The sequence below is a fragment of the Dermacentor andersoni genome, chromosome 8 (assembly GCF_023375885.2).
Source record: "Dermacentor andersoni chromosome 8, qqDerAnde1_hic_scaffold, whole genome shotgun sequence".
Lineage (NCBI taxonomy): Eukaryota > Metazoa > Arthropoda > Arachnida > Ixodida > Ixodidae > Dermacentor > Dermacentor andersoni.
In genome coordinates, this window is record NC_092821.1 from 120,168,308 (window position 1) to 120,191,496 (window position 23,189).

General features: G+C 47.3%; 1 protein-coding gene across 1 annotated transcript in view; it reads left to right on the forward strand.

The window, feature by feature from the left end:
* The first annotated feature begins 1,610 nt into the window (after positions 1-1,610).
* LOC126529431 (extracellular serine/threonine protein CG31145-like) overlaps positions 1,611-23,189 on the forward strand; it is a 65,258-nt gene continuing 43,679 nt past the window's right edge. Inside the window, exons 1-2 of the mRNA XM_055069840.2 lie at positions 1,611-2,104; positions 3,612-3,736. Coding sequence (XP_054925815.2) covers positions 1,632-2,104; positions 3,612-3,736 — 598 coding nt within the window. The 5' untranslated portion in view covers positions 1,611-1,631. The remainder of the gene's footprint in view (positions 2,105-3,611; positions 3,737-23,189) is intronic.

Consider the following 23,189-nt stretch of genomic DNA (forward strand, 5'->3'; position numbering starts at 1 on the left):
GCCCGTGTGCCCCTGGGCTGGCCCTCCCGGCTCCTCTGCCGAGGGGTGAAACTCAAGCAGCGGCTCGTTTCGGGGCTCCTACTCGCCGCATCGGCCATTCTCTTCCTCACCCTCGTCCGCATCACCGGAGTCCGCCAGCTGCCGTTCGCGTCGCCGGCGCAGGACTGGGTGCCCAGCCACCGCAAGGGAGTCGCCGGACCGTCGGTGCAGCAGGCGAGTAATCATTCTTGAAGCATCAAATATGGATTAGCGTAGCAGCACGCCTTGGCGGACAGTTCTTTTGTAGTCAACATTCCACTAAACGGCAATCCTAAACTATCGATCACCCTTACGACTTGCAGGTAGGCAACGTAATGGATATCCTTAATCGAGAGATTTAGCGTGTTCGATATTCCGGTAAACCACGCGTAACCGCGAACGGGCTGGCCGTTTTACCGGATGAGCTGAGGCGCAAACGTAAGTGGCCTAGCCACCTTGCGGCGCAGAGCTCAACCAGACGAACGAGGCTGATATTGCGGTAACCAAGTCAGTTTTACTTTGCTGCTATAGTGCAAATTCTCGGAAGCAGTATACGATTACGCCGCTGCCGAAAATACGCAGCAGCAGCGAAGTAGGACACGTTTGGTTACTGCAATATTAGCTCCGCCTTTGTCTGATTGAGCCACTCGCTACCAGGTGGCTGCACCGTGCAGACCGTTCCCGTTTGGCCCTCCGCTCATCCGGTAAAACGCCCAGTCCACTTGTGTTTATCTGCATACCGGACATCCTAAAGCTCTTTAAATGTGTGGGGCTGTGCTAACAGAAATGTTGCTTCTGTAGCACGAAACTTCCGGCATGGTAACCGCGGGCGCAGACAGTGGTGAACTGAAAGTCCGAAAATTGTTCTCGGGCTAACTCGTGCGGATCCGTGACCACAGGGAGCGCGAAACGCGCACCGGAACACGGGGAACAGACGACGCGAGGGCACATATGCCGTCTGTCCCTCGTTATCTTGTCTGTTTTGCGCTGCCTGTACAGTCACAATAATCGAGGATGCTCTGCGTGGTTAGCAAGGCGAAGAGACGACCACGCAAGAAGCACGGCCGTCCTTTCGCTTCCCCCCCCCCCCCTTCCTCCGACGCAGTTTCGCGGACTCGCCGTGTGAAAGAGGGTTCAGGCTGGTTGCTTGAGTTTTCTTTATAGTGTTTAGTTCGCCTCAGCACTCACATTCTTGTAAGTAAGGTGTGACATGACGAAGAAGACACCTGATCGCTAGGCTAGCCTAGACATCATGTAGTCCTAATCAAGACCCAGGTACGTTCCCTGGTGCTGGGCCCCCAAGTATTGAACAACCGGACATGGAGAATCGTAGACAAGAAAGTGGCGGAAAACTCCAGCGTTTTATTTATTAATTATTTTTTTCATCTCTAATGATAGTGGCGCGTGCTAAACCTGTTTGTTGTCTTCCACCTCAACGGTTACACATGCTGCCGGAGACTAACAACGTTCGTTACAGCGCAACACATGGCGAGGGCAAAAGAAGGTACAAAACGGTGACACGGCCCTTTATACGTTCTTTTGTCCTCGTCTTGTGTTGCGCTGTAACGAGCCTTACTGTGAATTCCAACCAACTGGCCCAACTTGCCGTCTTGATGACTAACAACGGGCGTCGTCTTTCGCAGGCCGGGCCCGATCCGTCGGGAGTCCTCGGCAAGAGACTCTTGACCAAGGCCTCGGTCGAAGGAGGTTCCAAGAGAACGGGCAGCGAAGCCGCTGGAGCCGGAGGCCAAGCGGATCCCGGCCCGGGTTCGCTGGCGTCTTCGCCACCTCCTCCGCCGGTGCGCAGTCGCGTCAAACCCTCGGTTGCGGCGGCCAAGGGTTCGAAGAAGAATGACGCCGCGGGAGGCAACGCGCTGGCGGGCGGCAACAAGAGACGGCCCGGCAACGCAGCCGCTGGCAGCGCGGAGAAGGAGGTCGTCGACGGCGAACCGCAGCAGAAGCCGCCGCACGACCCCTTCGAGGACCTGGTGCACATCGCCTGGCCCCCGGCCGAAACGCGCCGGGCGGTCGTCAGGCCCCGACGCTACAACCCCACGCTGGGGCACATCCTTCAGATCGAGACCAGGTGAATGATGGGGGCCAACGTTAGACTTGGGCGCGGCTAAATAGTACAACCTAGTTTAGTTACAGATGTTAAGCTTAGTGTTAGATTACGGTCCGGAATGGCTGATAGGAGGACCTTGTTTAGTGATATATGTTAAGCTTACTGTTAGATTAGGGTCCGGAATAGCTGATAGGCCGACCTAGTCTTGTGATAGATGTTAACTGTTAGCGTCCGGAATAGCTGATAGGCCTAACTAGTTTAATGATAGGTGTTATAGGTTACTGCTAGATTAGGGTCCGGAATGGCTGATAGAAGGATCTTGTTTAGTGATAGATGTTAAGCTTACTGTTAGATTAGCGTCCGGAATAGCAGATAGGCCGAACTAGTTTGGTGATAGATGTTAAGTGTTAGTGTCCGGAATAGCTGATAGGCCAAACTAGTTTAATGATAGATGTTTTAGGTTACTGCTAGATTAGGGTCCGGAATGGCTGATAGGAGGACCTAGTTTAGTGACAGATGTTAAGCTTGCTGTTGGATGAGCGTCCGTAATAGCTGATAGGACGAGCTAGTTTAGTGATAGATGTTAAGCTTGCTGTTAGTAGGGTCCGGAATAGCTCATAGGCCCACCTACTTTAGTTCAGTTTAAGTTGGCTTAGTTGACCTTGGAGAAAAGACGCGAATGCTATAGAGGTGGGTGCTGACGCCCACCTTTACACTCTATCACCAGTTTCCCGCCACGTCACGTTTACTTTAACAGTGTCTGCTAAACACCGGTCCAATGTTTGTTCATTAGAGAAGGACCAAGTTGCAGTTAGATATAAGTAGTGATTATATAACTAAGCTTGGCAACCTTTGGGTGGAACTTTGCCTACGCAACAAAGCCGCTCGAGCTACGCAAAAATGGGCCGGGAAATCTGAGACGTCGTACTGACGCCATGGGTTAGTTGCTGAAACGCCCCGCGCAGGATGCCTTAAGCGATTCGTGTGTTTTGCGTCGTTTCCTCCTTTCCTTGCCTTAAAGCTAGGACGGACCATTTCGAAATCTCTCACAAACTCGCCCAAATATTTCACCCGCCTTACCAAGTGTGAAGACGAGCTCATATTTCCGATTTACATGACGCAGACAACTGCGCCATTCGTGGTATACCTGATTTAGCATCTTTTTATTATTTATTCAGTTAACCCTACAGACTCGGAGAAGCATAGGGTAGGGCGGGGGGGGGGGGGCACAGAAAAATGACAAATATATAAGGCAAAGAAGGAAACTACATAGCAGGGGAAACAAAAAAGTTTGTACATTGAAAAAAAAACGAACAGTGGTAAACACTGGAAAAAATGAATAAAAAGTCAAGGGAGTACAATGCAAAACAAAGTCGACTATAGGTTAGTATTCGTTTTTTTTTCTTTCTGGATGGTTCACGGCGCCAGCGTTCATGTGTGTATCTCCGTGCTTTCGAAAAAAAAATGAAACGGCTCTTCGACGCCCAGTGTGAACTAACAACGGCCCGCCCTGTGTTCTCTTCGCCAGCCACAACATGACCAGCTGGGAGCAGTTCCAGACGGGCATCGCGCGCGAGTGGCTCTACCCGGAGAACTCGGAACTGGTCGAGCGCATACTCCACGAGATGGCGACACTGCCCATCGTGCACGTCGGTGAGTATAGTGCTCTAGTATGCTCTATAGTACACTACAGACGAGTTAGTGCTCTAATATGTTCTATAGTACACTCTAGACGAGTTAGTGCTCTAGTGTGCTCTATAGTACACTCTAGACGAGTTTGCTCTAGTGTGCTCTATAGTACACTCTAGACGAGTTAGTGCTCTAGTATGCTCTATAGTACACCCTAGACGAGTTATTGCTCTAGTGTGATCTATAGTACACTCTAGACGAGTTTGCTCTAGTGTGCTCTATAGTACACTCTAGACGAGTTAGTGCTCTAGTGTGCTCTATAGTATACTCTAGACGAGTTAGTACTCTAGTGTGCTCTATAGTACACTCTAGTATGCTCTATAGTACACTAGACGAGTTAGTGGTCTAGTGTGCTCTATAGTACACTCTAGACGAGTTAGTGCTCTAGTGTGTTCTATAGTACGCTCTAGACGAGTTAGTGCTCTAGTGTGCTCTAGTACACTCTAGACGAGTTAGTACTCTAGTGTGCTCTATAGTACACTCTAGACGAGTTAGTGCTCTAGTGTGCTCTATAGTATCCTCTAGACGAGTTAGTGCTCTAGTGTGCTCTGTAGTACACTCTAGACGAGTTAGTGCTCTAGTACACTATAGTGCAACGGTGCCCGTGACGAGAGGCCATTACATATAGACGTCAACAGTAGCCGACAGCGTTCCGCTACGAGCCACGAGAGCTTTTCTTTCTCGTGTATTTTTGCCCGTGCGTCGTGCGCATGCGTGAGTTGCAAGAGAGAGACATCTGGGGAACTTTGGCTGGATACGTCTCTTTTTCTTTTTTTTTAGATCTGCGGGTAATTCTAGCTGGGGACTCCTTGCTTCTATAACGGGCGTTTACCTAGGTACCACTGAGGACTACGCGCGTTGCTCCCCCCCCCCCACGCGCGTGAGCGCCGCTGAAACCCTTCCAACGGGGATCCTAACGGCAGATACGGAGTCCGTAATGGTGAAGCTGCGGTTGTTTGTAGCCAGTGGTTGGTGCCGTGTGCATTGTGGGGCACGTAGCACAGGGTTTGTCGCTTCGCAGTGCGTCTTCGAGCGCCCTGCTATTGCCACAGTCGTGGGCGTTCTGCGTATGCCAAAAAAGTGCAGTATTACGTGCAGATCAACATTTAACACTAAACCAAATTTGGAGTAACAATTTGTCATCATTTATTGGTCTAAAGCGGCAACTGGTATTGGTGGAGAAAAATAAAGAAAGCAGAAAAAGAGACGCGTTCGGTATAGTCACAGGAATGGGTAACCTTGCGAGGTAAAGCAGACGTAGGCAGCGTGCTACATCTCGCACGCAGGTAACATCAAGTGTTAAGAGACAAAGCCGGCAATATCATTACTAATATGGATCAGATAGTTATAGATAGGTATAGATATAAGTATAGATAGGGTAGGTATAGATCAGATAGTCAGAAGTAGCTGAGGAGTTCTATAGAGATTTATACAGTACCAGCGGCACCCACGAATATAATGGAAGACGGAATTGCCTAGAGGAATTTGACATCCTACAAGTAACGCCGGAAGAAGTAGAGAAAGCCTTGGGAGCTATGCAAAAGGGGAAGGCAGATGGGGAGGATCAGGTAAGAGCAGATTTGTTGAAGGATGGTGGGCAGTTTGTTCTAGAAAAGCTGGCGACCCTGTATACGCAATGCCTCATGACCTCAAGCGTACCGGAATCTTGGAAGAACACCAACATAATCTTCATCCATAAGAAAGGGGATGCCAAAGACTTGAAAAACTATAGACTGATCAGCTTACTGTCCGTTGCCCACAAAGTATTTACTAAGCTAATCGCAAATAGAATCGGGAACACCTTATACTTCTGTCAACCGAAGGACCAGGCAGGATTGCGTTAAGGCTACTCAACAATAGACCATATTCACACTATCAATCAGGTGATGGAGAAATGTGCGGAATATAGCCAATCCTTATATATAGCTTTCATAGATTACGAGAAAGCGTTTGATTCAGTCAAAACCTCAGCAGTCATGGAGGTATTACGGAATCAGGGTGTAGGCGAGCCGTATGTAAAAATCCTGAAAGATATCTATAGCGGCTCCACAGCCACCGTAGTCCTCCATAAAGAAAGCAACAAAATCCCAATAAAGAAAGGCGTCAGGCAGGGAGATGCTATCTCTCCAATGCTATTCAAAGTGTGTTTACAGGAGGTATTCAGAGACCTGGATTGGGAAGAATTGGGGATAAGAGCTTATCGAGAATACCTTAGTAACTTGCGATTCGCTAATGATATTGCCTTGCTTAGTAACTCAGGGGACCAATTGCAATGCATGCTCACTGACCTGGAGAGGCAAAGCAGAAGGGTGTGTATAAAAATTAATCTGCAGTAAACTAAAGTAATGTTTAACAGTCTCGGGGAAGAGAACAGCAGGTTACGATAGGTAGCGAGGCACTGGAAGTAGTAAGGGAATACATCCACTTAGGGCAGGCAGATGGTGACCGCGGATCCGGATCATGACACTGAAATAATAAGAAGAATAAGATTGGGCCGGGGTGCATTTGGCAGGCATCCTCAGATCATGAACGGCAGGTTGCCATTATCCCTCAAGAGAAAAGTTAAGAACAGCTGTGTCTCACCAGTACTCACCTACGGGGCAGAAACCTGGAGGCTTACGAAAAGGGTTCTGCTGAAATTGAGGACGACGCAACGAGCTATGGAAAGAAGAATGATGGGTGTAACGTTAAGGGATAAGAAAAGGGCAGATTGGGTGAGGGAACAAACGCGAGTTAATGACATCTTAGTTGAAATCAAGAAAAAGAAATGGGCATGGGCAGGTCATGTAATGAGTAGGGAATATAACCGACGGTCATTAAGGGTTACGGACTGGATTCCAAGGAAGGGAAGCGTAGCAGGGGGCGGCAGAAAGTTATGTGGGCGGATGGGATTAGGAAGTTTGCAGGGACAACTTGGCCGCGATTAGTACATGACCGGGGTAGTTGGAGAAGCATGGGAGAGGCCTTTGCCCTACAGTGGGCGTAGCCAGGCTGATGATGATGGTGATGATGATGATGGTGGTGATGATGATGATGATGAACATCAAGCAGCCTATACACATCGCCACCTCGATTCAAAGCTACGGCTCCGATTTACGCACAGCTTATGATTTTGATGCGAACGCACTCGGATTATTCCAAGTTGTTATAATGTTGCCGTCCGCAAAAAGACGCACCTTCTTCCTATAACAGTTTCTGCAGTCACGTTCCATGGGTACGACATTCGTTGATAGGGATCCCACGGCTTTTCATCGATATGTGATGTGTCACGATTAGGGCAATGAAGTCTTTACTTCATTTTTCTTTTTGCATCGTTTGTTTCTTCCTTTTTTTTAATATCGGTCCATTTGTACCGATAGTTACAATTTGCTTGCCTTGTGCTTAACGTCAATACAGGTTTCAAAATTTTCATGCACTTCAGCGTTGTGCCATGCTCTACTGTGTGCCACCAGAGGCGCAGACATCTGCGAGTCATTTGTCAGATTTGCATTTCCTTTTTTTTTATGTCTGCGCTGCTGACATCATGTAATGATGTTGAATAAGTTGAATTGAAAAAAAAAAGATATGGCCGTCACCACTTATCATCATTATAATAGGCGCGCTTTGACAGACTACGCAGTACGGTATCCGAAGGAGGGTCCTTGATTCGGCACGACGTATCTGAGTTGGCGGGCTATAGGAGCAGCCCGAGAGTAGAGATATGCTCTTCTGCATCGAACTCGAAGAAGCTAAAAAAAAAAAAGTGGCATCCGGCGAGCTAGAAAGCGTAGGCTGAACGCGTTCGTCCGGGATGACTTGGATTTTAAAGGTTTCGGAGTTGTCTCGCAACTGAAATTGTTTACAGGGCGTTTTCAATCGCGCGGGCGGTTGAATTCTATACGTCTGCATACTTCGAGTTTCGGGCGGCTGTAGATTCGCACCGATTACACGAACGAAGCGGTAGCCGGAGTCCGAGGTTTCATTGAGATTTCTGTGTGGAACTGCGTGTAGCAGTTTTTATTCCACCAGAGACTACTCGTCTGCTTGCTCTCTCTCATATTTTTTTTTTAGTTTATTGTAGCGCGTAGACATACGCGACTGTGGGTATCCCTATTGTACGTACACATCGAGTTTAGCGTATAAATTTCGTGCGAGCAGCCTTTCCATGCCGTCGCTACCGCAACCAGAAAGTTCTCCCCCAGTGACCCCCAACTATATAACGACGCAAAAAAAAAAAAACGTTTCTTTTTGTTTTTTTCTCATTTTCGGTAGAAATATCCTATATAACGATGCGAACGTGCACACACGTGCGTGGAATGCGGCGTGTCAACCGCGTATAGCAAGCGGGAGCCCGCTGGAAGTGACAGGCATTCTTCGTCTCCGAGTTGGTCGCACACTTCGCGTCGCCATTGTTCGGGGCGTATCTCCGGCAGCGACATTATTATTGTGCTGCCGCCGCCGCCGCCGCTGTCTCGAGGGGGCGCGCGGGAGCACGTCATGTAAGACTTGCGCACTGGGCCTCTGTAGACGCGGGCTTCGCGATGTCGCTTTATTTTCGTCGTCTCAAGACGGACATCCCTGTCACGTGTTCTCTCTCTCTCTCTTTCTCTCTTTCTTTTTGCCTTCTTCTTCTTCTACTTCTTCTTTTGTACTTCCCGCATATGGCTCGATCGCTTTGTCGACGACAGATTCTGTTTTTTTTTTTCTTCTTCTCTCGGCGCTTTTCCAGGGCGCATTGTTTCGCGCTGGAAGGAAAGTTTCTCGCTAACGGTAAGACAGGAGACACGAACGCTGGAAAGATAGATAGAAAGCGCAATGATGTAGTGTATAAAAAAACATTGTAGCGTATCGGTTCGCCCCCTGACCTTATTCCGCGGTGTACAATGGTGCGTTCCGATCGCTTTCCGCTATGCCTGTAATGGCCGCATTGTCCACGTGGTGCTAACGCTTAGAAGGCAGCGTCGCCCCGTGCTCCATTTCCTTTCTTTCTTTCTTTCTTTCTTTCTTTCTTTATCTATTTATTTATTTTACTAGGGGTGTTGAGACCGAAGTCAGCGCTGTCGACCCAGATGATGTGCAGCTGTCGTCACCTTCCTTGTGCGAGTTTAACGATTACCCTAATTAGTCAAAAAATTGCGCAATCTGGATGGGTCGTCAGTTGGACCATCTTTCATTCATATAGACGTTCCTGCGATAGAAAGTGCGTTTTTTAACGATGTACTTTGGAACAATGAACTTCGACAGTCTAATAATAGCGATTGAACTTTAAATAGATCGGTGTTTTCTTGCTCGTCCGGACATGTCGCTTCATCTATACAGACTATAGACCGTTTTTCCACATAGAGCAGTCTCTCGCGCGTCAGTTTTCGTTGGTCTGTTCTGGTCTATGTACCTCTAGGCGGACTCTCTCAATAGTCCATGGACTGTTGTTGATAAAAAACACGTAACGTCCAAATGCTAGCTGTCTGTGAAAGCATCAATATAGACTGCTTATGAGTTCCGCGATTAAATCTATGAATGCGGACAGTGGGCCTTCGATCCACAAAAAGTGAAGGGAAGCATCTCTTGCACAGTGCACGGGGTTTTGAGCTGTAAGCGACATTTTTTATTACTGAACTTACGCGACCGCTGGCATGCACTTGAATCGTTGTGCTCTTCGGCCACGGCACCATTGAATTTCGATCCTGAGAATGCTCATCGGGCCCTACTGCTCAGTTCGCGCTACAGTCCCGAAACCGTGTATCATACACTTATACTGTATAACCACATACACTTATGCTGTATAACCACATACACTTATGCTGTATAACCACATACACATATGCTGTATAACCCATGTACTTATGCTGTATAACCGTATGCATTTATAGTGTATAACCACATACACTTATAATGTATAACCACATACACTTATGCTGTATAACCACATACACATATGCTGTATAACCATACACACTTATGCTGTATAATCATATGCATTTATAGTGTGTAACCATATGCATGTATAGTGTGTAACCATATACACTTATGCTGTGTAACCATATACACTTATGCTGTGCAGCCATATACACTTATACTGTATAACCACATACACTTATGCTGTGTAACCACATACACTTATGCTGTGTAACCACATACACTTATGCTGTGTAACCACATACACTTATGCTGTGCAACCACATACACTTATGCTGTGCAACCACATACACTTATGCTATATAACCATATACACTTATGCTATATAACCATATACACTTACGCTGTATAACCATATACAGTTATGCTGTATAACCATATACGCTTATACTGTATAACCATATGCACTTATACTGCATAACCATATACACATACTGTTTAGAACGTTTCTTGGAAACCTAATTTCGATCTCTCTGCGTTTGGCGCGTCACGATCTTTCTCGGATTATCGATGCCTCCTATCAAACTCCTCCAAATAAAGTTCATTAGAGATGGTGCATGGTAAAGGCATTATAATGAGGCGTTTTTAGCCGCGTCGTCTTGTCGCGTGGTAAATCTGTATCCGTCCTGTGGAATGGAGCAGGCGCAAGGCATTAGGGCATTGCCACTCGGGCTCGTACGGAAACTCAGCCGCACTAAAACGGTCGAATTCCTACTCCCGTAAAGGCGTGGGAAACCACGAGCTTTTTGAACCTGTAATGTCTGAACGCAGCTGCTCATCGAGGAAAATTATAACTTATGCCCACCTTTATTTTTGGCCATGGAGAGTACGCTTGTACAAAAAAAAGACATAATTAGACGTGTTAATTTAGCTGGTTCTTATATGGTAATGTAATTAATTATTTAGTAATTGCTTTGTCGTACTACCTAAAACTGAACTTCATTCCAGCATATCAAAAACGCAACTATGTGTTTTGCTTTACGTTTCGCCCACTTACATCGTTTCGAGGCATCATGTTCGGCGTATAGGGTTATATACATCATGCGTTTGGTATTACAGAGTTAACGTTACATCTTTACATAAGCGGATTAACACTCTCGAATCCAGCTTCGTTGTTTTTTTTTTCCCGGACACAGAAATTCTGTAAGCAGGCTTCGCCACGCGTCTCAGTTGGCCCGTGACGAAGAGGGCTGCAGCTCCCCCTTTAGTAGCGCCGATGAAGCTAATAGATGGCTGCGTCGTTTAGAAAGCTTTAGTTATCTTTCACTTTTCTCATCTCGCTCTGTTAATTGTTTTCTTCTTCTTCTTCCTGTTCTTATTCCTTTCACTGTTTCATTCTTTGCTGGCATCTAAAGAATAAAAAGAGCGGGGGGGGGGGGGGGGGGAGGTTTGCCTTGGTCGGTGCAGCTGTTTCAGTAATGGCCGGGGGGACGTACCACGGAGCTGTTCTGGGCTCTTCCGTTTTTTGCACGCGGTTCGCTTCCGTCTCCGCTTCGACCCCATCTGCGCGAGCTTTCGCCACGGCTTCCGCACCGATTCGAGAGAAGAAAATAAGACGCAGACAAAAAAAAAAGAACAGGTATCGCTAAGCGTTCTCTGTTTGCAACCCCTCGACAACAGCGGGCGGGCGGGCGGGCTGCTAACGTGGCTGGTCTGCTAACGGTAAACACAACCGCGCGCGCACCTGACTCTAATCGATGGACAAGCGGAGGTCAGAGGGCGCCCCCCAGAGGCGCCACCTGGCGCCTACGAATTGCGCCGGTCTGCACGCGGCCTCCATGGCTATATGGAGAGCACGGTGCTGTTTAGAGCGAGCAAGGCCGCGCGCGCGCGGTTGGTTCCATTGTCAGCAGCCGCTGGGCCGTCCGGCCCGCCCCGGCTGCGAAGCCGCCATTCCAGCGAGCCCCCCATCCCCTACCCCCCACTTGATCTCCCCCCATCCCCTTTGTTCGCGGTCGGCGGCTGGTCCGAATCGCATTTACGTCGGGAAAAAAAATAAGATTAAAAAAAAAATCGGCGTGGTAAGTGCGCTATAGGCTGGCGCCTACACTTTTAAGGAGAGTTCTTGCGGAGGGATCTCATTTGTAAGATGTAGACGTTGGAAGATGTAGGCATTGGGGAGGACAGGGGTAATTGGAGATCGCAGGGAGAGAGGCCTTCGTCCTTCAGTGGACATAAATCTGGCTGATGATGATGATGATGATGATGATGATGATGCATTGGGGAGGCAGGACGTGTTTAAGAAAGCATTGTTGTTGTTGTTGTATTCAGTATGCAGTGGACATAAAACAGTATGATGATGATGACGACGACGACGATGATGAGACGTTGGGGAGGGAGGACGTGTTTAAGGAAGCATTGTTGTTGTTGTTGTATTCAGTGGAATATCTGTTGAAATGTATAATGGAACGTCACGCGTGACATTCGCAAGGGATCGGGGTTTGGGTAAGCTGGGGTTTTTTGTAACGTTGTTGCGGCGGTGGTTTCCTGTTTGGTTCGCGGTCGAGCGAAGATCGCGAACAGTTTCTCGACGAAGTGGGGAGTCGGTGGTGCCTTGGAAAGTTCTCCCTCGTAAATTTAGTGCTCGATATTCGATCGCGTCTCAAATCGAATGCGTAATATATGCGCAAAAATAAAAAAGTCGACGGACTCTCCGTAATTACGTTTGTATTATCTGTTGAAGGCCACGAAACGTAATCAGAAAGACAGCATAATTTTGCATCAATGTATCTGTAATAGCATGCGCGTCTTCACCCTTTAAAGCAACAAAAAAATCTTCACAAATACGATATACATATTTTTTATACGTTTGTAATGGATAGGTGTCTTTCCACGTAAGCAGCTGTCAGTACGAAAATTAGAGATCTTATATGATTGCGCTTTTTAAAGAAATAAGTGTCTTCTGCCTGTGTAACAATAACGCAGACTGCAGCTTCAAGTTCGTCTGGACATGAAATGGCAAGATTTTCGCCAAGAAATATGAAGGCGCATCCCTCATCCCTGTAGTCAGGGTGCCGGATCTGTATATGATCTGGATAAAATTTTTTTACAGAAATAATGCACAATAGATATTCAATAACATCTCAACAAACTTTCCATTGCAAGCAACGTAATTTCAACGGAAACGCAGCTTATGTGTAACGATTTTCGTGAGGAATGTGCCGATGGCTGGCCGGTCACTCGCTATTGGTCTCGCGCTTCAGCTGCCTCGCCGGTTAATGGTTTATGCCATTGTCGACATTGCCCTTGTACCTAGAAATTAATTTATTCCTTTACAGACAAGCAGCGTGGTAAATGTTTTGCCTTTAATTGACTTTGCCACCGATAGATTCTTGGACTGTAGCGCAAAGTGACGCGCACACACAGGCAAGAAGAAGACAGGACGAGTGTTATTCTAGTCTGTGTGTGTAACTTCGCGCTACAATCCAAGATTATGTTACCGTACCAACTCGCCCAACTTTCTATCCTTCTGCACCGATACATTCTGTATGGATTCAACTCAATAGCATGCACAATTTTTTTTTTTTGCAAACGCTAGATAGCCGATTACATTATAATGTATTACTTTGTGCTAATAATAGCAATTCGTAGACGTGGGTTCGTAATCAACCTGCGGCAAGTTGCTTTGTGATCTACTTTCATTTCCATTAACCTATAATATCTCTAATTCAATTCGTAAGTACAAGTAATTTCCCCTATGTTTTCCTTGGTGTCTGTTTATTGGCTACAGATGATATGATTATTAAAAATCGGGCCCCTCGGTTTCCTTTCTCCTCGTTCAGTAATGGTACGCTTGCCATTTGATGTTGGACTGACAGTAGACTGCTCTTGGGGACCTTCTTGAAGACTTTTTTTTTTCTTTCGTCTGAAAGAATTTTACGAAAGAATCGTAGGCACGGAAGTCATTGGTATTTTGGCTTCTGCATTTGTAGGCAACTTTCAGAAAGGCTACGACGCGTTTGGCGGACTATAGTTGGCGGGCTAGTTCCCTACGATGGGGAAAAAACTGGCTATATTTAGCCATCCCGCAGTCGAGGCCCGTTCCCATTCCCTAATTTTTTTTTCACGATGCCTCGCTGCAGCTTGATAGGTAACTAGGTAACGTGGTACGTACAGAGGTATGCTACGTACAAGCGGTGCGCAATCAGGAGTTCCCGCGTCTCGTAATTATTTACCCTCGTATACTGCTGCGTGTTCAGGTCGTTTTATTTTTATTTTTTTACTTTTCGGGGATCCGTGAATGCGGAAGTTTCGCACTGCTAGGCTCGATTTGCGTCCGCTTAATCCCTAATGACTTCGAGAATGTGCGACGCTGAGCTTTTGCATTAATTAGCGGACGGTTCAGCTCTAGGCCACTCCCATTTCTCCCTATTCCAAACCATTGCGAAATGCTAAGACGTTCTCGTTTGAAAAGCGCAGAACCGATTTCAGCGAAATGTGTTACACGTATGCAAAACGTAATTGTACAGACTAGACAGCAGAATTTTTGGGTTCCGAACGTGGAAGTTATTCTTTTCTTAAGGAAAGTTTGAAATAATGGCAAATTTCAAATAAAATTCAGACACAATATCTACAAATCTCCCCAACTGTATACACTTAATGAAAGAACAAAGACAAAGAACAGGTATCGCAGTTGTGTAAACTGCGTCTCTTGGAGCATTTGGTGCGGACAGATAAGAATATGAATTTACACCTTACGCGAAGTTTTTATTACAACCTTTCCTGGGGTCTCTCAAAAGTGGTACTCACATACTTGTGGCATGTTTCAGAACGACGTCTAGTACATCAGTTGTGTCCGCTTTAGTTGTGTGAGTATTATAAAAGCAGTTTACAAAATATCTATGCCGTTTTTATGTAGCCGAAAGTCGAGCTGCATAAACGTACACGAGTTTTTCGAAATATTGCGATTTTCACTAAGTTCTCTTCTTTTTTTCAGAATTGATGGCCTAAATGAAAAAAAAAGTATATCTTAGCTACATTGTACAGATTTTAACTTATTTTATTTTAGGTGAAATCAACCTTGTCAAGTTCGGTACAGCTTTGAATGCCGAACGAGAAGGTTTCTCCTTTCCCATGCATTTGGACACATGAGCTCCTCACCCCCAGTATAGGGTAACAAACCACACGCTCGTCTAGTTGACCCCCCTACCTTTCCTTTCATTTCCCTCTTCCTCTCTCACTCTCTCTCTCTCTCTTGAGGTAAAGCCTATATATAAGTATATCGGAACGGAAAAATCGTTTTTCTCGGTAACCACTGCACCAAATTTGATGAAGTTTGTTGCGTCTTAAAGAATAAGGTAACATCTAGTGACTGTTTCAAGAGAATTTTTTTTATTTAGGCGGGCAATTTGTTTAATAAAAATTGTCGAAAGTTTCAGATATTGGGAAAAACGAAACTGTCAAGTTTACAACCGTGACTCGGCAATGGAAAAAAAACTATCGAAATCCCGTAAACTGCCTCCAACAGTAAATCTAAATTGGATAAAATTCGCGTATTATACATGGATCTAAAATACGCTACTAATAGGTCAGTAGGACATTTGCGAAACTCTCGTAAACATAGTACCAAATTCACGTTAGGTATAAACTGGTGCACCATTTTCTTTCTCACGCTTTAGATACAGCTAACAGATGCCGTTTTCAGAACTGCAGTATATGTTTTGGGTATACAGAGTTATGGATTTGTATATTTCGTGCTTCTGTTTCTTTATTAGCTTACTGATGTTGGCAGATTTTCGTTTAAAAATATCCAATGCTTAAATCAAACTTCTCCTTCCTGTAGTCGTTATCACCTAATGTTCTCTCCTAAATGCAACAGATTTCATTCTAATCGGTCCAGATGTTACCTCATAAAAGCATCTCCGCTATTTCTGCGATGTACTTGAATAGGCGGCATCGGAGCTGTTCCCGTGCCAAGGTTTCCCGTTAAGAAAAAAATGTGGGTTTGCTAGTAGAGACCCGTAAAGTTTAGGAGCACCTATTGGAGCTACGTATATGTGGCGCTGCTGTGCCTATGTTTACTTGGCCGTTTCTTTTATTATTATTATTATTATTATTATTATTATTATTATTATTATTATTATTATTATTATTATTATTATTTTAATCGTATTAGGGGCTTCCAAGAGGCTTGGGTTGTAGGGGCCGGCTAATGTAGTGCTGGTCCATGCTCAACACATTGAAAAATGCGCTGCAGCGATAGCGTGAGATGTTTGCGACCGTGCTAAACGGAAGCGTGCCCCGTTAGAGGCCAACTGCGAATAAAGTTCGGACCTAACCTTTAAAAGAATGTCGGCGGATTATTCTGCGCGAATAAGAGCGAGTGGACGGTGTTTCGTAGTCTCCTTGAGATAACCGCGGGCAATTTTTTTGTTTGGTTCCCGACAGCCAAGTCGCTCATTAAAAGTAATATACAAACCCTTTTTGGTTGTTCTAATTGTCGAGATATCAACTAGGGAGCCCGTAGACAATCGGGGGCGACGTCGAAATGAGATTCTTTCCAGCAAGTGGTCACATCGCTGTTTGTTTTTTCGAGGAAGAGAGAAAACGCGCAAGGTATGAAAAATATTATTATTACTATTATTATTATTATTATTATTATTAGTAGTAGTAGTAGTAGTAGTAGCAGTAGTAGCAGTTTTCAGAAGTTAGTAGTAGTATTAGCAATAGTAGTAGCAGCAGTAGTTTAGTAGTGGTTAGTACTAGTTGTAGTGGTAGTAGTATTCCTAATAACTAAAGAAACACATCACTATTATAATATCAAAGCTGTGAATATGACATTTTGTCAGTACTCCTCCAAAGGGTTTAGGGCTAACCCTGTTTGGCACGTACACGTGGACCCGGTCGTCTGGCGGCATCCAAGTATAGTGCGTCCGTTTCCATGACGACGTAACGCGATGTAACAGGCCGCGCGTTTGTAAGCGCAGAAGAAGGAAAGGTGGGGGGGGGGGGGCGAGGGGGAGGTCGTCGTGCAAAGATTGGTCCATTAATCACGCTTACGGACCCGCCAACGTTGGCCCTAGCTGTGCCGTTCGCTAGCGTGCAATGTTATTTGTTCACCGCAGGGTCGTGCTATAGCTTCCTTTGTGGCACCGCTCGTTTCTTCTGGTTCTTCCCCCCCCCCCCCCCCCCATCGCCCGGCGATTTCATGTGCGTATACCGCGTTTACTCGAATGTAGGACGAATACTTAAAGAAAAAGAAAATTGCGCGAAAGTTGGGGTTCGGCTTAGATTCTATCGCGTAGTTTGAGCACGACCGCCAGACACTGTCGACGACAGAGACGTCGAAACCACCGGGTAGAAACAGGTTTGGCTGATTCTTCTTTTTTTTTTATAACGACTGAAAAAGAAGCGAAAGGGGAATGTCCGTAACGACGGAGATCATGTGGGCGATGGAGGTCGCGATAATTGGAACAAGTTGAGACGTCGGGCTATAATATTTCGACGTGCTTTCGACAGTGCTTATACTTGGCTCAGTTCGAGTATTGCGAACGGGAGGGTCGTTTCTGGCGTGAAATTCAATTCGGTCCGATACGACAGCTCGAGCATTCCGAAACTGCAACATCTCGGCGATGTCGCATGTTCTTTTCCGCGGTCGAGTCGAATGCCTCTGCCTCCCTCTTCCCCCACCTTTCTTTCCTTTTTTTTTGGTTCGGCTCTTACATTCGAGAAAAAAGCTTTCTTATTCCTTTCTGACCCTTCCTAAATTTCGGGTGTCGGCCTAGCAGACTCGAGAGGCACGGCCTACGTTCGAACAAACGCGGTATAGTTCACCGCACACCCGGCGTCGCGACCTAATTGCGACAAATGGATTCGGACCGCCGTCGTTGGAAGGCCTCGGCTGTTCACCGGCCACGCCGACCGCGCGCGTCTCGTTCGCAATAATTCCGCTGGCGCGGGCGCGAGGATGTAACGTTGGCGCGTTTAGACCTGCATCCGAGTGGTAGGTGGCCCACCAGTGCGAAGCAGAATGAATGCCCTCCCCCCTCCTCTTCGCACGCCTCCCCTTCCGCCCACCCCTTCCCGCCTCCCCTTTTCGCCCCCTTTCCACCCCCCCCATTTTCGCCCTCCCCTTCTCGCCCCCTCCCCTTCTCGCCCCTCCCCCTTTCGCCCCCCCCCTGAGCTGCACAGAGAGAGAGTCGCGTTAGAAAATAAAAAAAAGCATCCCGCGCTGTCGTGTCTCCTCGCGAGATGGATGCAGATGTTTGGCACGTTCTCTGCGGCCGCGATCGACTGGGTCGCGGGTTCGAATCCTTGCCGAAGGAGTGTGTGTGTGCAGTCACTAGTATAGCATAGTTACTAGTATAGTTACCAGAATACCGGTATGGTATTCTCTGTTGCACTTACGCTCACTTACCGAAATTCTCGCAGGCTATGTGCCATTCAGTTCCTGCTTATAACTTGCCGGCACTTTTTGTCGGAATGGAGAAGAAAAAAAAATAAAAGAAAGGATAAATTGGGCAGGAAAGCGTCTGAGAAAGATTGTCAAAGACAAGCGATATGTAGCTTACCGCCAAATGCCTGACAACTCTCGCCCAATTTTTTTATTAAGTTTTTGCGAATTCGGTTGGGAGCTCGTCTGACGATTTTTTTTTATTTTTGAGTCAATATTTGCGTAAAGTATAATTTATGTTTACGAATTTCCTTTTTCTCTCGTCAATTTCCGAATAAAACCTTCCGCTGGTGGAAGGACGTCAGAGGGGTGCATGGCTTCGAGTAAAGTTTGTACAGACATGCTCGTGAACTATACGAAACCGCCACTGGAGAAGTCGGCGGCTGAAAAGGTCGCCGCGGTCTAAAAACCTGTGTGTCGCTTGTCATTCTTGGTTGTTCATACCGCGTTTTGCTGCTGCCTGTGTGCTGCGTCTAAATGCAAATCATCGTCGATAAAGAAACCTATATGTCTCGCCCAAAAGGGGTCTGCTCTCAAAGCCAGCTTTCAACGAAAATCGGGCTATTGTCCCCCCTCCCTCCCTTTTCTGGGCTTTCTTTCGGTTTCCTTCTCGCGCTCTCTCTCTCTCTCCATCCCCATATACCCTTCCTCTTGTGCAGGGTAGCAAACCGAACGTGCGTCGGTTAACCTCCCTGCCTTTCCTGTCTTGTATTTCTCTCTCTCTCTCTCTCTCTCTCTCTCTCTCTCTCTCTTTCCCCTCGGTTTCGCGCACGCAGGATTTTACGAATTAATTTCCAAGCTCACAAATAGACCATCGGGAAAGGTATTTCTCGCAACGTTCGTCAATAGACAGTGCCCGTAGGCCAAAAGAACAAGTCTTTAAGAAGGAAATGTAGTTATAAGACCTCTTTAGACAATCCGCATAACGTCTAAAATTGTTTTTATGAAGACGTGCGTCCTTCCTTGTTATTCCGTATTCTAGTTTGGTCCTCCATGCCTGCGGACAAAATAAAAAAAGAACATAACACGCCCGAACGGCCACGATTTTAACTGCGCCATCTTCTGACGATATACGAAAGGGGGTGTCTAACTCCTTTGCAGGATGCTTTGCAGTCGATGTAAAAGGAGGAACCTCATCTAAACCCGAGATTATACGCGTACTTACTTTTCTTTATTTCTTTCCGAGAAGTGTGACCCATCCCGAAGTTACTGCCGAAATCAGCCGCATCGATGAGTCCCAGTAGCCTGCTTGTGCTTATGCACCAGCTATGCGACCTTGTTAGTTACGCCTTTCCAGACCAGCCTGACTGCGTGTGTATCATCACTCTCGTTAACGTGCAAGGAAGGCTAATTAACGTGCTCGCTTTAATAAACCGAGCATTCATCCACGTGCCTCGCTGTATGTGTATATATATATATATATATATATATATATATATATATATATATATATATATATATATATATTCGGTGCACCGGCTGCTGGCTCGCAGTGCAACGTGATCTTGTTTGTTATTCCCTCTGAATAGATGAGCCTAATCTCGGGTTCGTTATTACGCCGACCGGTCTAATTACGGCCTCACTTTCGCTAACGTGCGCTGCCTTCTTCTATACACACACCGTACTCTGCACACATACTATGCATTTGCGTTTACCTGCGCCGGAACCGCGTGCCTACGAAACCGCGGCTATTGGCGCATTTGCGATATGGCGGAACCATGGCGGAACGACATTCGTTGCTTTTAACTACGTGGCCGCGCCAGAGTTTCGCAGCAGAAGACAGGGACGAGCGTTGCAGACGACATTTTTTTTTTTTTTAGCAAACGAGATCTGCCTGCGGCAGAACGTTGCCTGACGCTCTGTCGAACGCGCCGTGCTCTGCTGGTTTTACCGTATACGTTCCCGCAACCTATAATTATGCCTCCGTCGCCCGCTCCTGCTCTTGTTCGTTCGTCGCGGGTCCACGTAATGTGTGCTCAGTATTACGGGACCGATGCGATCGCGAAGCAAGAGACGGAGTGTACCTGTACACGCAGCCATATACTTGGAACTCCTTGCCTACGAAACCGCGGCTGTTGGCGCTGTTGTGATTTGACAAAACGATATGCGTTGCTTTCAAGTGCGTGCCGGAGTTTCGCAGCAGAAGGCCTCTAGTGCACCAACGTTGCAGACGACCTTCTGGCAGGCGACGCCCTGCCTGCGGCAGAACGTCGTCTGCTGTACTGCCCTCAGACATTCTGTACTCTGCCGGCTTTAACATAGTTTCCTGTGGCCTGTAATTATGCGTTTATCGCTCGCTTTATACTCTTGTTCGTTCGTTGCGGGCCTGCGATTAGTGTACTAAGTACACACGCGACCGAAGCGACGAAGCGAAAGACGCAGATAGTGCAAGACCGCGGATCCCCGCGTTCTCCGCCATCGCCGAGCTCGCTCAGGCGCTAATTACTCGGAGATTGATTACCCAGCGCAGACAACGGCTACTGAGAATCGCCTCGAACGACGCCTATGTCAATACCTATCGCCGCTCCGCCCCTCTTTCGTTCTTGCCTTCCCTTCTCCTCTTCCGCTCTCTGTTTCAAACCCCACCTCTTAGCTCTATAACCGCCGCGTTCATCTTCGAAACTTCATCGTCCGGTGGTCAGCGCATTATTCGCCGAGATCCTATAGAATCTTCCCTCATCGTTCCTCCGTGTATATTTATAACCACGCATCCATCCTTCGATCTGGGGGAGATAAGGCTGTTTGCCGGGATCGGGCGAGGGCGGCGTCTCCGTTTTTATTCTATAGCCGCAGTTTCGGAGACGCGATCCATCGTCGCGGGCGGTTGGGTCCGCGCGGCCTGCCGCTTCTCTCTAATTGGCCCGGCTGCGCCGTGCGTGGCCTCGGCGCACTTATTACCGCCTGGCGACCTAATTAACTCATTTGTGACGAGCCATCCGAGCTGGCTCCGGCGCGAGCCTGATAGAAGACCTTGCCCCCCCCCCTCTCACCCACATCGCCATATTTTCTCATCCACGCCACCGACTCGGCAAACACGTGCGCGCGTGCGTCTGCAGCGGTGTTGCCATGTGTACTGACATATATCTCGTAAGCGGTAGCGCGCTAATCTCTGGCCTAGAGTCACTGCCGTTGTTGTACCGTCTTCGACTACACGCGTACGTACCCGCGTTGTCTCCCTCCCTCCCTCTCAAAGGGTCTTTCTTATCTTCTTCTTATAGCTTCTGCGCGCGTCGTTTATCTGCCTCCTCCCCCCCCCCCCCCGGCGCGTCCATTAATCAGCACGTCCCTCTATGCGAGCCCCCTGTGAGTAGGGACGGTAATGTGTCGGAGGAGCGCAACCGATGTTAATCGCGCCTTGTGCAAGTTGTGCTGTGTACGACGACAACGCGCGAATTCTTCCACTCCCCCCCTCGCCTCGCCCCGCCTCCCTCCCCCCACCACCACCACCACCACCCATTTGCCCCATCTACGCTACCTCCTACATCCCCCAGAAGAGGGCTATACGCTATTATAGATGGCGCTACCGTCAGCACGGGCGGTGATATATTAGTGCGTGACAGTGCATTGCGTGTCAGACCGCGGAGCATCCGAGCAGCCTTCTTCCTTTCTTCTCTCTGCTTTCTTTTGTGTGTGTGTGTGTGTGTGTGTTCTGTCTTTCTACGCGTATGTGACGCGATGACATTCAGGGTACAAGGACCATGTAGCGGGCATCGTCTCGCGTATACACCACCCGCGGTTAGGGAGTACGCAGACCCGAACCGTATATAGACATGTGTCTACCAGCTGGCTGCAGAGAAACGAAGCAGGTTTTATTATTACCTTCTCGGTGATTTCCCCGGGCGGATCGCGGTATGGGGGTGCGCGAATCTTCGAAAAACTTTCACAACTAACGGATCGATTAATGTCCCGTTCGGTTCGCGGTCTTCGAATTGAAACGGTCACTTTTTTCGTACGTTCGAATATTTTTTCGAATACTTCTCGAATGTCTCGGAACGTCGACGGAGCCCAATCGAACATAGTATTTGGGCAAAGGTGAGATAAATTTCCATTATCGCGGGCGTAGTAAATGGGCATAAGGCACGATAACTTGCGTATAGCAGAGCAGGCTACGTCGCTCGGGAAGCTATACGCATTATACCGGCTACTCAACGATCACTCGCACTCTCCGAAGGGTCCTGTGTATTGGCACAAACTTGGATGGATGGATAAAACTTTATTGGATCTATCTAAATCTGCACAAACTTCTTGTGCGTTCCTTAGTGCTCCATTCGGGCTTTTAACGATCAACGCTTTATCAAGTGCAGTGTAATGACGGAAAAGGGCTAACTTTGCGAGAATACCAGGATGCGAGCATTGTTTTATATTAATTGTGAAAATGGCTGGTGATTATTCGAAAAGTTGTATATTCGCTTCGATTAGATTCGCTTCTGGCGCTGTTCGATTCGAATTCAACACCTGCCCTTAAACCCAAAAAAGGGGACAGCGGTGGGGGTTATAGATTCATTTACACCCTCATTCATTTTAAAGGGTGTCAGTTATTTTGCTGTGTAGAATGCATACAATCGGTTTCCAGCAGAGCGTGCTCACATGGATAGACTTTCCGTACTCACACGGACTTTCCGTACTCACACGGACTTTCCGTACTCACACGGACTTTCCGTACTCACACGGACTTTCCGTACTCACACGGACTTTCCGTACTCACACGGACTGTCCGTACTCACACGGACTGTCCGTACTCACACGGACTGTCCGTACTCACACGGACTGTCCGTACTCACACGGACTTTCCGTACTCACACGGACTTTCCGTACTCACGGACTGTCCGTACTCACACGGACTGTCCGTACTCACACGGATTGTCCGTACTCACACGTACTGAACGTACTCACACGAACGTACTCACACTGTGTGAGTACTTTCAGCTGGAAACCAATTGTTCTACCTGCAACCAACGAGCTCAGGGCAAACACTATTCTGTAAAATGCGTCACATGGAAAGCTTTTCGAGATATGGAGATATGGGCTTGCAAACTTGCGGTAAAAATGCTCTGTCGTTCCACTTACCCCCCCCCCCCTTTTTTTTTTCTGTAATGAGAACGTCGTTCTATGCATTGGAGCACAAAAGTA